The sequence below is a fragment of the Anomaloglossus baeobatrachus genome, chromosome 3, assembly GCF_048569485.1.
Source record: "Anomaloglossus baeobatrachus isolate aAnoBae1 chromosome 3, aAnoBae1.hap1, whole genome shotgun sequence".
In the NCBI taxonomy this organism is placed as follows: Eukaryota; Metazoa; Chordata; class Amphibia; order Anura; family Aromobatidae; genus Anomaloglossus; species Anomaloglossus baeobatrachus.
In genome coordinates, this window is record NC_134355.1 from 217636584 (window position 1) to 217651601 (window position 15018).

At 47.0% G+C, this 15018-nt stretch overlaps 1 protein-coding gene across 2 annotated transcripts in view; it reads left to right on the forward strand.

Annotated features, from left to right (window-relative positions):
• Window positions 1-15018, forward strand: part of KMO (kynurenine 3-monooxygenase) — a 1795071-nt gene that overhangs the window by 957988 nt on the left and 822065 nt on the right. For both annotated transcript variants that reach the window (XM_075338209.1, XM_075338210.1), the window contains one exon: window positions 5813-5978. In XM_075338209.1, coding sequence (XP_075194324.1) covers window positions 5813-5978 — 166 coding nt within the window. The remainder of the gene's footprint in view (window positions 1-5812; window positions 5979-15018) is intronic.

Consider the following 15018-nt stretch of genomic DNA (forward strand, 5'->3'; position numbering starts at 1 on the left):
GCAAACCGGAGAATCCACTTGAAGATATTCAAAAACTTTTTTATTAAAGACCCCCCATTCTAGTCCCCGTGACAACAAAGTATGCATTTTCTTGGTAAAATCCGAAGTGGGGTCACATGAGAGCTGTCTATATGTAGAAGTATCACTTAGAATAGTATTAATCTCCCTCTCATACAATGTGCTATCCAGCACTAAAACTGAACCCCCTTTATCTGCCTTGCGAATTATGATATGCCCATTACCCTTTAGATCTCTTAATGCACCCCTCTCCAAAGGGGATAAATTATTCTGGATTTGGGTTTTATTGGAAAGTAAACCTCTTACCTCGGACTCTATAAGATCCTGAAACGTGTCCATAATAGGAACTCTAGAGGTAACAGGATAAAAAGTCGGATTCTTAGTGACAAAAGGGGGAGGGGGGGAGTATTCAAACAGGTGTTACTCAGGTCATACAATTGTGTAGTCGCAATCTGTTCTTTCAAAGTAAAAAACAAAGGAACTTGAACTGAAACAGTGTCAATGGGATCTCTTACGTCCCTATCACTTCCGTCATAATTGTCAATATTGTCAGTATCTGAAAAATGCCTTTTGATGGTGAGGTTCCTGATAAACTTATTTACATCTCTTAAAGTCTGAAATAGGTCCGCCCGATTACTGGGGGCAAAATTAAGACCCTTCTGAAGGACCTCTATTTGTATGGAACTTAAAACGCATGCTGATAAATTAAGTACAGGGATATTCAAGGAATCATGACACCCTAATTCCTCCAATACCTGCGTTTGTTGGGCCGAAGATAATATCTCTTTCCCCCTCCGTTTATGTTTTCTCCCCCCTCGTCGTATCCTGTGTTTCCCCCCATTAAGTTTTTTGAGGGGCGTGAGGTATGGGAACCACGACCTGACTCGTATGAACTAATACTCCCATCCGCAGACTCATTGTCAGTGGATGAAAAATACAATGTTTTTGCACCCTGTGCCTGCTGATTGCGTCTTTTTAAAATAGATTTAGTCTTGTTTGTCAAATGCCAGGTGTAAACCTGTTTTGATTCATAATCTCTCATATCCCTGCGATATTTATTCTGCTTCAGGTTTATAATATCTGATTCGACCCTATCTATAGTATTTTTCAACCTTAAATTAAATTTATCAAATTCCATAGGGTTAAACTTATCAACAAGAAATGCATGTATGGTTTTGATTTGATTTGGGGATCTTGTGATTACAATTAGGATTTTTCTCTCTTATGACGTACACATGCATTCTCATTGGGATTTTTGCCCACCTAATGACGAGTTTCAATACAAGCTGTCTGTATACCTGATTGTCCACTCATACATACATTGACATATTTGCTGAAATGTTCATATGATTCTGTTATTTAGAGGGGTTGGATCACTGACCCCTTCTTATCACTGTTGATGTATATGTATATATATATTTTCTTGGTGTCAAATGCATTTTGATTTTATTTTTAACCATGCACTGTCTTGCTTGTTCATCTCTTGCCATTATGTGTGAAGGTTTACACCCACTGCCAGTTGATTGCAATTAGTGGTGACCAGCTTTTTCTTCTGTGTCCATGTAGTGAGCTAGTCTATTTTAGTAGCTGAGTGGTATACATGGATTACTTATGATTAAGGACTCTTTGCTTTTAATATGGAAGTCCGAAACGCGTAAAGTTTCCATGGGATAACTCCCTCCTTTTGTTTACACGGATGGAACCTTTTTAATATTTGCCAATAAAGCTTCGACATTTTATTCAGAGGTATTTGTGCCGAATCCTTTCCTTCCTTTTTGCATTCATCCGCTTGGAGTAACCCTTGCTTGCTGTGTTTTTTAAAAGGAGCCAAGATGAACAAGTCATGGTTCAGCAAAGACTTTGCTACCTACCCCGGTGTCATCCTGGGGACGGTTAAGTATGGCGTATTTTTGAATGTGCTTGATGCAAATCTAGCTGTGAAGTGTACAACTGGGGCACAAGTGCTGCCACTTAAAGGGTGGGTGTGTGTGTGGCCCAATTTTTGGAAAAAAGGGATACTCCGCTTGGAGTTACCTTGCGGTGTTTTCCATGATTTTAGAAGGGCGTGCCATGCCTATATCTGTGTCTCCTCCTCTTTTTCCTTGTCCAGCTCTTTTGTTTTCGCATGAGTATATGTCCTTGTCACTTTCCCATGTGTTTGTGTTGTGTTGTGAGTTGTTTGTCACCTTTTGGACACTTTTGAGGGTGTTTTCTAGGTGTTTTTATGTGTTTGTGATTGCCTCCCATTGTTTCCTATGCGGTTCGAGTTCGGTTCGTCGAACGTTCGATGAACCGAACTCAAACGAGACCTCCGTTCGGCGAACCGAACTCGAGCCGAACCGCGACCGTTTCGCTCATCTCTACTGAAGAACCAACACTGACTATCCCTGACAATTTTTGTATGCCCGTAACAGTGGCAGCACAGTTTGCAAATAAAATAGCCTGGCAAAAAATGGGCAGGTGGGTACAGTGCCCGTGTTCTGTGGGTCAGTGAACAGGAAAGGAACAGTAACTTAGTATTCCAGACACTTTTAGGATGGCAGCAAAAGTGTCAGCTCTTTGAGCAAATAAAATAGCGTGGCAAAAGTGGGCAGGTGGGTACAGTGCCTGGGTTCTGTGGGTACCAGGACAGGAAAGGAACAGTAACTTAGTATTCCAGACACTTTTAGGATGGCAGAAAAAGTGTCAGCTCTCTGGGCAAATAAAATTGCGTGGCAAAAGTGGGCAGGTGGGTACAGTGCCCAGGTTCTGTGGGTACCAGGACAGGAAATGAAAACTAAGTTACTATTCCAGACACTTTTAGGATGGCAGAAAAAGTGTCAGCTCTCTGGGCAAATAAAATTGCGTGGCAAAACTGGGCAGGTGGGTACAGTGCCTGGGTTCTGTGCATACCGGGACAGGAAAGGAAAACTACGTTACTATTTCAGACACTTTTAGGATGGCAGAAAAAGTGTCAGCTCTTTGGGCAAATAAAATTGCGTGGCAAAAGTGGGCAGGTGGGAACATTGCCCGGGTTCTGTGGGTACCAGGGCAAGAAAGGAAGCCTCACTTTTTATCCCTCCTAATGATGAAATGCAGCAAGGAATTCCCTGAGCTGAGGTACACAGACGCTGTTATCTAAAGCTATACACAGCGTTTACACAGACCTGCCTAGCAGCTATCGCTATGAACGCCTGGAAATCAGCCCTGAAAAGGGCTGAAATAACCATCAGTCCGTAATCCCTACAGCGCTGTGTAGCTTGCACTATGTCTATAGCGCACACAGCAGGATCGGCGGCAGCAGCGTGAGCGGTGACTGTCACCCACACGCACAAAGGAGATAATGGCGGCGACAGGGGAAATGGCCGTATTTTATAAGGCAAGGACATGTGACATTCACAGCCTACTACACATGCCCTTGCTTGTCTGGCAAAAATGCACTTAACTGTGTGTGTGTCTGTGATTGGCTGACATCCTGGCCCGCCCCACTGCACGCGCGCTTAGGGGAAAAAAAAATGGCGATCGGCATTCTCTCAGCAGTGCACCACAGATCTAAACCACGTCCCCCCCCGCACACTATACGCTGAAATTTGATAATAGCGTGAATCACAGTGACTCACATTATTACAGTGAAAAGCCAGCTAGTAACTAGCTAGGCTTTTTGGTGATCAAACCGTTCTCGAACGTATCTCGAACTGTCGAGCTTTTAGCAAAAAATTCGAGTTCGATCTCGAGCACCCCTAAAAATCACTCGAACATGAAATTGGCGAACCTCGAACATCGCTCAACTCTAGTCGAGACTCCTTCATGGGTCTCCAAGTTGTGTCTTGTCTGTACTGACCAGGGTTTGGGAGCATCATTCCTACACCTGTCTCCCATCCACCTCTATATTTCTTCTGTCAATAACCTAGGAAGCTAATGGCTATGCCATGACAGTGGTGCTGCACTGTAAACTATTTTTTTTGCTGTTATGGAAGCTTTTTGACCTATCCCAAAGGTGTTTTCTGGGCCTTACATTTTGCCTCCCATTGAATGCAATGGGGTTCAGAAAGGTTCGATAATGGTTAGAAGGTCGGGTCGATAAAGGTTCCCCTTGTTCGGTTCGGCGAACCGAACCACGGGGGGGGGGGGGGGTTTGCTCTTCTCTATTGATGAGATCAGCAGATATGTCTGGGGAATAATGCAGGCTCGGTGCGCGAACCTGCATTAATGGGAGGGAGGCAACTCAAGAAGTGTAGGTATGCCCTAGGTCATAAAGGGATTAAAAGGATTTTCCCACAAACAAAGCAGAGTTAACACAATAGATCTTGGTTTAATAATAATGTCTACAATTAGATGTGTTAAAAAATGTTCCTGTGCTGAGATAATCTTGTATATGTGCCCTGGATATTTACCGTGTAATGGCTTTGTACCGTACAGGGACATGGTCTGATGATATAGCTACTGGCAAGGGGAGGAAACAAAAGAGAGTATACAGACAGGGATCGTTCAGCACGTATCAGCTATCAGATTCCCTTTAAAGGCTTAATAATAGGATTATTAATCTAATATATAAAGCTGAGTGTATGTACTGTATGTGTGTGTGTGTGTGTGTGTGTGTGTGTGTGTGTGTATGTATGTCAGCTAAAGGAATCTGCACTGTCACATTTACAATCACAAAATTTTACACAGACACCCCATGTGACTCAGGGACCATCATAGACTGTTTTGACAAGAAAATTTAACCCCACGCTTTACAGTTACTCTCCAAAAAACCTGCCTCCATTAAAGTCAATGGAGCTGGGAGCTACAGATCATTAATAGGAGCTGTGATTGGTTGATATAGGAACAAAGGACATTCATAGTTTAAGAAGCTTATGTGTGAGGTAATATGATTTCTGTAGAGAGACGGCTAGGGAGAGAGAGACACAGGGAAAGAGACAGAGAGACAGACAAACACAAAAATGCACTGACAGACATAGGCACAGACAGACAGAGAAAGAGACAGATAGGGAAAGAGACAGACAGGGAAATAGATGGACAGACAGGGAAAGAGACAGGCAGGGAAATAGACAGATAGGGAAAGAGACAGACAGAGACAGGCAAACAGGGAAAGAACAGACAGACAGGGAAAGAGACAAACAAAAAGAGACAGACAGGGAAAGAGACAGGTAGAGACAGGCAGGGAAAGAGGCAGACAGTGAAAGAGGCAGACAGTGAAAGAGGCAGACAGTGAAAGAGGCAGGGGCAGATAGAGGCAGACAGGGAAAAAGACAGATAGGGAAAAATACAGACAGAGAAAGAGATAGACAAAAAGACAGACAGACAGAGAGATAGAGAAATAGATAGACAAGGAAAGACACAGACAGACAAACAGAAACAGACAGAGACAGAAAGACACACAGACAGACAGAGAGATAGAGAGAGATACAGAGACACAGACACACAGATAGACAGAGACAGACCGGGAAAGAAACAGACAGAGAGACAGATAGAGACAAATAGGCAGATACAGACAGACAGACAAAAAAATACAGAGACAGACAGGGAAACAGACAAAGACAGACAGACAGACCGATAGAGAGAGACAGACATAAACAAACACACAAAGAGATACAGAGACAGACAGGCAAAGAGACAGACAGACAGAGAGACAGACAGACAGAGACTGGGCGACAGGGAGAGAGACAGAGAGACAGTTACTATCCCGGGCAACGCCGGATACTACAGCTAGTTCTAATAATAAAAATAAAAATTTTAAATTACCGTGTAACTCTTAAGAGTATACATCCTAATGTATCGTTATTCACTGATTGTCATGGTTTATGTCTCTTAGGAATCAGGGTACTGTGAAGCAGACACATGCCGATTTGATTGTGGGATGTGATGGCGCCTTCTCATCTGTGAGAAAACAATTCATGAAAAAAATTTGTTTCAATTACAGCCATGTATATATTCCGCATGGATACAAGGAATTGACAATTTTTCCTAAAAACGGAGAGGTACGTATAAAATAGTAAAGAGTAAACAGGTTGTAAACTAAAATTAAAGCACCAATAAGTGTTTTTTTTTTTTTATTTCACTGCTAGGATATTTCTTTAACTCTAAAGGCTACTTTACACACTGCGATATCGGTCCCGATATCACTAGTGTGGGTACCCGCCCCCATCTGTTGCGCGACACGGGCATATCGCTGCCCGTGCCGCACAACATCGCCCAGAGCCGTCACACATACTTACCTGTCCGGCGACGTCGCTGTGAGCGGCGAACTGCCTCCTTTCTAAGGGGGCGGTCCGTGCGGCGTCACAGCGACGTCACTGACACGTCACTGAACCGCCGCCCAATAGCAGCGGAGGGGCGGAGATGAGCGGGACGTAACATCCCGCCCACCTCCTTCCTTCCTCATAGCGGCCGGGAGGCAGGTAGGGAGAGCTTCCTCGCTCCTGCGGCGTCACACGCAGCGATGTGTGCTGCCGCAGGAACGAGGAACAACCTCGTTACTGCTGCAGTAACGATAATTGAGAATGGACCCCCGTGTCGCCGATTAGCGATTTTGCATGGTTTTGCAACGATGCAAAATCGCTTATCGGTGTCACACGCAACGGCATCGCTAATGCGGCCGGATGTGCGTCACAAAATCCGTGACCCCAACGACTCCGCATTAGCGATGTCGCAGCGTGTAAAGCCCGCTTAAGAGGTACTTTACACTCTGCGACATCGCATCCGAAATATCGTCGGGATCACGTCGTTAGTGACGCATATCCGGTGCCGGAAATGACATCGCAACGTGTAAATCCTAGATGCGCCGATAAACAATCGCAAAAGTGTCGAAAATCGGTGATCTGTGTAGTGTCGGTCATTTTCATAATGTCGGGTCGACCGCAGGTACGATGTTGTTTGTCGTTCCTGCAGCTCTACACATCGCTGTGTGTAAACCCGCAGGAGCGACAAACATCTCCTTATCTGCATCCCGACGGCAATGCGGAAGGGAGAAGGTGGGCGGGATGTTATGTCCTGCTCATCTCCGCTCCTCCGCTTCTATTGGGCCGGCCGATTAGTGACGTCGCGGTGACGCCGAACGCACCTCCCCTTTGAAGGAGGGATATTTCCACAGTCACAGCGACGTCGCCGAGCAGGTATGTGCGTGTGAAGCTGCCGTAGCGATAATGTTCGCTACGGCAGCAATCGCCACATATCGCATGTGCGACGGGGGCGGGTGCTATCGCGCTCGGCATCGCTAGCCGATGCTAGCGATGTCGCAACGTGCAAAGTACCCCTAAGTCCCCTGCCCCCTGTCTTATACTCACCCTTGCATTCCTCTTTTTTATCGCCGCCCTTGTCTGTCTCTGGCAGTTTACGAGCCGGAGGTCACAAATCTGTACAAGTCTTTTAGACACTTGTTCTGGCTCTTATAGACAAGCTCTTGTTTTGTTTGTTGAGCGCTTGGGACATAACTTCTGACTTTGGCGAATCAGAAGTTATGATCATAAGCTGGCACCGTGAGACAGGAGTGAGGCTATGTGCGCACTAGAAAATTGACTTCTCTTAAAAAAAAATCCGCACCCTGTGGCAGAATACCGCACCCACGGAAAAAAACCCCAGTAATAACGCACCCGTGGTTTTGTCGCGATTTTACTGTGGTATTGCCGCAGTTTTGCCAAGATTTTTCCACGGGTTGATACCTGCGGTTTTTTACCATTATCTATGGCAAAAACCGCAGATACCTGCGGAAAAGAAGTGACATGCATATTAATTCTGCAGCGGAAATTCCGCGGGTAAATCCGCAGGTATAAAAAACGCAATGTGTGCACAGCATTTTTTTATACCCATAGGTGGGGAATGACTGCAGAAATGTTAGAAACATTTTCTACAGCAAATCCGTGGCAAATCCGCAGTAAAATCCGCTTAAATCCGCAGCGTACACACATGGCCTAATGTTGAACAAAGATGAAAACACCGGAGGGTGAGTATAAAGGGTGCTTTACACGCTGCGACATTGCTAACAATATATCGTCGGGGTCACGTCATTAGTGACGCAAATCCGGCGCCGTTAGCGACATCGAAGCATGTGACACCAAGGAGCGACAATCAACGAGCACAAAAACGTGAAAAATCGTTGCTCGTTGACACGTTGCTCTTTTTCCAAATATCGTTGCTGCTGCAGGTACGATGTTGTTCGTCGTTCCTGCGGCAGCACACATCGCTATGTGTGACACGACCATCTTCTTACTTGCGTCCACCGGCAATGAGGAAGGAGGTGGGCGGCATGTTCCGGCCGCTCATCTCCGCCCCTCCTCTGCTATTGGACAGCTGCCGTGTGACGTCGCTGTGACGCCGCACAAACCGCTCCCTTAGAAAGGAGGTGGATTGCCGGCCAGAGCGACGTCGCAGGGAAGGTAAGTCCGTATTATGGGTGTTAGCGATGTTGTGCGCCACGGGCTGCGATTTGCCCGTGACGCACAACCGACAGGGGCGGGTACGCTCGCTAGCGATATCGGTACCGATATCGCAGCGTGTAAAGCACCCTTAAGGGCTCATTCAGACGACCGTTCTGTCTGTCCTGGTCAGTTCCTGTTTTTTGCGGACAGGACCATCTTTTTAATGTCTTTTGTGTATGATTGGATGGTACACGGTACACTTCCGTGTGCATCCGATCCTACAAAAAAAACACATCGGATGCCGTAGGTCCGTTCCGTTATTATGGAACATGTCCTATTCTGTTCCGTAATAACGGTCCGTGACTCAATACAAGTCAATGGGCCCGCAAAATCTCCGGAAGCCACACGGAAGCACTTGCGTGTGACCTCCGTCGGGTGCCCCTGCAGTCTGTGTCCCGCTCCCTGCCAGCCCCGTGGCTGCTCGCACTGCAGTGTCAGGGTCTGCCCGCACTGCAATGTGTCAGTGTCTGGCCGCACAGCAGTATCAGCATCTGCCTGCACTGCAGTGTCAGCATCTGCCCGCACTGCAGTGTCAGCATCTGCCCGCACTGCAATGTGTCATTGTCTGTCCGCACTGCAGTATCAGCAGCTTCTCACACTCCAGTGCGGGCAGCCGCGGGGATGACATGCGCTGCTGTCAGGAGGTTAGATGAGATCATTACTAGAGATGAGCGAACCGGTCGCGGTTCGGCTCGAGGTCGGTTCGCCGAACGGAGCTCCCGTTCGAGTTCGGTTCGTCGAATGTTCGACGAACCGAACTCGAACTGCATAGGAAACAATGGCAGGCATTCACAAACACATAAAAACACCTAGAAAACACCCTCAAAGGTGTCCAAAAGGTGACAAACAATTCACAACACAACACAAACACATGGGAAAGTGACAAGGACAAATTCTCATGTGAAAACAAAACAGCGTTACGAGGAAAAAGAGGACGAGACACAGATATAGGCATGGCATGCCCTTCTAAAATCATGTAAAACACCGCACGGTGACTCCAAGCGGAGTCTCCCTTTTTTCCAAAAATTGGGCCACACAGACACCCCTTCAGTGGCAGCAGTTGTGCCCCAGTTGTACACTTCACAGCTAGATTTGCATCAAGCAAATTCAAAAATACGCCATTCTTAACCGTCCCCAGGATGACACCGGGGTAGGTAGCAAAGTCTTTCCTGATCCCAGCTCTGTTCATCTTGGCTTCTTTTAAAAACAATGTAAGCAAGGGTTACTCCAAGCGGAGTCTCCCTTTTTTCCAAATATTGGGCCACACAGACACCCATTCAGTGGCAGCACTTGTGCCCTAGTTGTACACTTCACAGCTAGATTTGTATCAAGCACATTAAAAAATACGCCATACTTAACCGTCCCCAGGATGACACCGGGGTAGGTAGCAAAGTCTTTGCTGAACCATGACTTGTTCATCTTGGCTTCTTTTAAAAACAATGTAAGCAAGAATTACTCCAAGCGGAGTCTCCCTTTTTTCCAAAAATTGGGCCCCACACACACCCACCCCTTCAGTGGCAGCAGTTGTGCCCCAGTTGTACACTTCACAGCTAGATTTGCATCAAGCACATTCAAAAATTCGCCATACTTAACTGTCCCCAGGATGACACCGGGGTAGGTAGCAAAGTCTTTGCTGATCCCAGCTCTGTTCATCTTGGCTTCTTTTGAAAACAATGTAAGCAAGGGTTACTCCAAGCGGAGTCTCCCTTTTTTCCAAAAATTGTGCCCCACAAACACCCACCCATTCAGTGGCAGCACTTGTGCCCTAGTTGTACACTTCACAGCTAGATTTGCATCAAGCACATTCAAAAATATGCCATACTTAACCGTCCCCAGGATGACACCGGGGTAGGTAGCAAAGTCTTTCCTGATCCCAGCTCTGTTCATCTTGGCTTCTTTTAAAAACAATGTAAGCAAGGGTTACTCCAAGCGGAGTCTCCCTTTTTTCCAAAAATTGGGCACCACAGACACCCCATTAGTGGCAGCACTTGTGCCCTAGTTGCAAACAGGATGTTTTGATTTGCATCAAGCACATTCCAAATCCACAAGCATTTACTCTCCCCAGGATGACACAGGGGTAGTAAATTCCTGGTGGATAAATGACTTGTTCATTTTGATGAACGTTAGTCTGTCCACATTGTCACTGGACAGACGCGTGCGCTTATCTGTCAGCACACACCCAGCAGCACTGAAGACACGTTCAGTGACAACGCTGGCAGCTGGACACGAAAAAAATCTCCAAGGCGTAAGTGGAGAGCTCTGGCCATTTTTCTAGATTTGAAGCCCAAAATGAGCAAGGCTCCATTTGCAAAGTCATGGCATCGATGTTCATTTGGAGATACTCCTGTATCATCCTCTCCAGCCGTTGACTATGTGTCAGACTTGTTGTCTCTGGTGGCCTTGCAAAGGAGGGTCTAAAAAAATATGAAAAGATTCCATAAAATTGCTGTTACCAGCACCAGATACAGTCCTACTGGTACGGGTAGACTGTTGAAGATGACGAGACCATCCCATGTTTGTCAAGTTACAACTGGGAGATTCACTCCCTGCACCTGCACGGTTGTTTGGTGGAAAAGCCGAGCTAAGATCGAGTAACAGCTTCTGCTGATACTCCTGCATACGTGCGTCCCTTTCTATGGCTGGAATTATGTCACAAAATTTGGACTTGTACCGGGGATCTAATAGTGGGGCAATCCAGTAGTCATCATCACTTCTAATTTTGACAATACGAGGGTCATGTTCGAGGTAGTGCAACAAGAAGGCACTCATGTGTCTTGCGCAGCCATGCGGACCAAGTCCACGCTGTGTTTGTGGCATAGAGGTGCTACCCGTTCTTTCTTCCTCTGACATCTCCCCCCAACCTCTTTCAACTGAAATTTTACCAAGGTCTCCCTCATCTGCTGAGTCTTCCATGTCCATGGACAGTTCGTCCTCCATTTCTTCATGTTCTCCTGCACCTTCCTCAACATTTCGCCTGCTACTATGCGCCCTTGTTGATCCCTGTCCACCATGGTCCCATGCCTGCTGCGTTGGTGATGATGAACGTCTGGACCTTGGTGATGTTGTTGTCCCTTGCGCATATGAATCCTCCTGTAGTTCCTCCCCTTCCTGTTGTCCCACCCCCTGACTCCGAATAGTGTTTAGCGTGTGCTCCAGCATGTAAATGACTGGAATTGTCATGCTGATAATGGCATTGTCAGCACTAAACATATTCGTCGCCATGTCGAAACTGTGCAGAAGGGTGCATAGGTCCTTGATCTGAGACCACTCCATCAGGGTGATCTCCCCCACCTCTGCATCTTGTTGGCCCAGGCTATACGTCATGAAGTATTGCACCAGGGCTCGGCGGTGCTGCCACAGTCGCTGTAACATGTGGAGAGTCGAATTCCAGCGTTTCGCCACATCGGATTTCAGGCGATGAACCGGCAGGCCGAAAGACTTTTGGAGCGATGCAAGTCGCTCAGCTGCGGCGGTTGAACGCCGGAAGTGAGAAGACAGTTTTCGTGCCCTGGTCAGAAGGCCATCTAGGCCGGGATAGTGTGTTAAAAATTGCTGGACAACAAGGTTCAACATGTGAGCCATACAAGGCACGTGTGTCACCTTGCCCAGGTGAAGGGCCGCACCCAGGTTTGCAGCATTGTCGCACACGGCCTTACCAGGCTGCAGGTTGAGTGGTGACAACCATTTATTAAACTCGGACCGCAGAGCTGACCACATCTCCTCAGCTGTGTGACTCCTATTCCCAAGACATGTCAAGCTAAAGACCACCTGATGCCGTTGTGCTCTGCTGCCACCATAGTAATGAGGGGTGCGTGATTCATTCTGCGCAGTGAGAACGCTGGTGGCCTGACCAGGCAGGCTTGGGGCGGAGGTGGAGGACCCAGATGAGGTGGAGGAGGCAGAAGCAGTGGCGGAACTTGGACAGACAGAGGATTGACACACAAGTCGTGGGGACGGCAAGACTTGTGCAGCAGACCCTTCACAATCTATCACCATAGTTACCCAGTGCCCAGTCAGCGACATGTAACATCCCTGTCCATGCTTACTGGTCCAAGCATCGGTGGTGAAATGCACCCGTTCACACACAGAGTTTCTCAAGGAAGCGGTGATATTGTGTGCGACATGCTGGTGTAGCGCGGGCACACCTTTCTTAGAGAAGTAGTGGCGACTAGGCATCTAGTGCTGGGGCACAGCGACAGACATAAGGTCTCTAAAATCCTGTGTGTCCACTAGGCGGAAAGGTAGCATTTCGGTAGCCAAGAGCTTACAGAGGGATAGAGTCAACCTCTTAGCTTTGTCATGGGTTGCAGGAAATGGCCTTTTATTTGACCACATCTGAGGGACAGAGATCTGGCTGCTGTGTGTAGACGGTGTTGAGTAGGGAGTCCCTGTAAAAATGCAGGTTTGTGAGTAAAGTGCAGGCGGAGACATGATGTTGCCTTCATCCAACGTTGGTGCTATCGATGTCTGAGAGAGCTGTACACACTCACTTGTTTCCCCTTCCAAACCAACTGACGACCTACCAAGCAAACTGCCTGTTGCGGTTACAGTGGTGGAAGTTGTGCGTGGAAAACCAGGTGTGACAGCTGTCCCCACAGTCCTAGAAGATGAAGAGCGCGCGGATGCACTGGAAGGGGCAGGCCGTGGATGGTTCGCTCCGCTAGGCCGCATTGCAGCACGGTGATCTTCCCACCGGGACCTATGATATTTATTCATGTGACGATTCATGGAAGAAGTTGTCAAACTGCTGAGGTTTTGACCTCTACTAACAGAATCACGACAAATTTTACACATCACATAATTTGGGCAATCTTTTTCTATGTCAAAAAAGGACCAGGCTAGGCAAGGCTTAGAGGGCATGCGACCTGCTGAGCCCCCCCGACTAGTGCTCAGAGGCAGAGTGGTGGCTGATGATGCAGTTGTAGACGTGCTACCAGTGCTCTGACTCTGTCCAGGAAGGCGCAAGGTAACTTCGTCGTCGGTTGCATCCTCCTCCACTGCCTCTGTTGACCTCCTCGAGTGCCTGACTGGGGGTTGACAGTAGGTGGGATCTAGAACTTCCTCATCAATTGTTGTGTTTGCACTCCCCTCACCCTCAGACCGAGCCTCTTCTTGCCCTGACCGAAAATTTAAATTGTCATCCCAATCTGGTATATGCGTCTCATCGTCATCAGTATGTTCCTCATTGTCTATAACCACAGGTGTTACAGTTTGTGACAAAGGGTCAACATTATGCTCAGAAACTTGGTCCTCACGGCCTGAATCAGAGTCACAAAGGTTCTGGGCATCACTGCAGACCATTTCCTGGTCTGTACTCACTGTAGCTTGGGAGCAGACCTCTGATTCCCAGGCTATAGTGTGACTGAACAGCTCTGCAGACTCAGCCATCTCAGTTCCACCATACTGTGCAGGGCTGATGGAGACTTCAGAGCTGGGAGAAAGCAAGTTTGATTGGGATGACAACTCAGAGGACTGGTGTTTTTTGGATGCGGTACTTGAAGTGGCTGAGAGGGCACTTGTTGGACCACTTGAGATCCATTCAAGCATTTTCCTTTTTTGGCCATCATCTACCTTTGTTCCTGTTGTTCGTGTCCATAAAAAAGGGAGCACATCGGATTGTCCACGATAAGTAGTAGACATCTTACTTTTGCTGGTAGATGGTCTATGTTCAGCAGATGATAATGGAGCTTTGCCACCTTCCCCACGGACAAACCCTTTTTTTCCTTTTCCACCACGCCTCTTCCCCTTTCCACCAGCATCTGTCATTTTGCCACTCATGTTGATTGCGACAAGATTGTGCACTGAAAATGTGGTAGTAAAAATTGAGAGGTGGTGTAGATTGCAGCGGTGGTCTAGCTTTATTAACAGCAGAATAATAAAGAATAAATATCCCTGACAATGCAACTACGGCCCTTAAACTGGCAGCATAAATTGCTAGTATAATGGCTTAGTTATAATGAGTTTGAGTGTGCAATGCAGGCAAACGTGCTGCAAATATCTTTGCACTACTGGGACTATACAGAAGTCCAATAACCACGTTTAGGATGCCACTAAGTTCACTCAGTGTTTGCTAGTATAATGGCTTAGTTATAATGAGTTGGAGTGTGCAATGCAGGCAGACGTGCTGCAAAGATCTGTGCACTAGTGGGACTATACAGAAGTCCAATAGCCACGTTTAGGATGCCACTAGGTTCACTCAGTGTTTGCTAGTATAATGGCTTAGTTATAATCAGTTTGAGTGTGCAATGCAGGCAGACGTGCTGCAAATATCTTTGCACTACTGGGACTATACAGAAGTCCAATAGCCACGTTTAGGATGCCACTAAGTTCACTCAGTGTTTGCTAGTATAATGGCTTAGTTATAATGAGTTGGAGTGTGCAATGCAGGCAGACGTGCTGCAAATATCTGTGCACTAGTGGGACTATACAGAAGTCCAATAGCCACGTTTAGGATGCCACTAAGTGTCCTCAGTGTTTGCTAGTATAATGGCTTAGTAACAATGAGTTGGAGTGTGCAAAGGGCAGGAGGGTACAGTGGCAGGGTTGTGTGTCTCTGGGTAGAGGAAAGGAAGCCTGCCTTTCTATCCCTCCTAATGGGGAAATG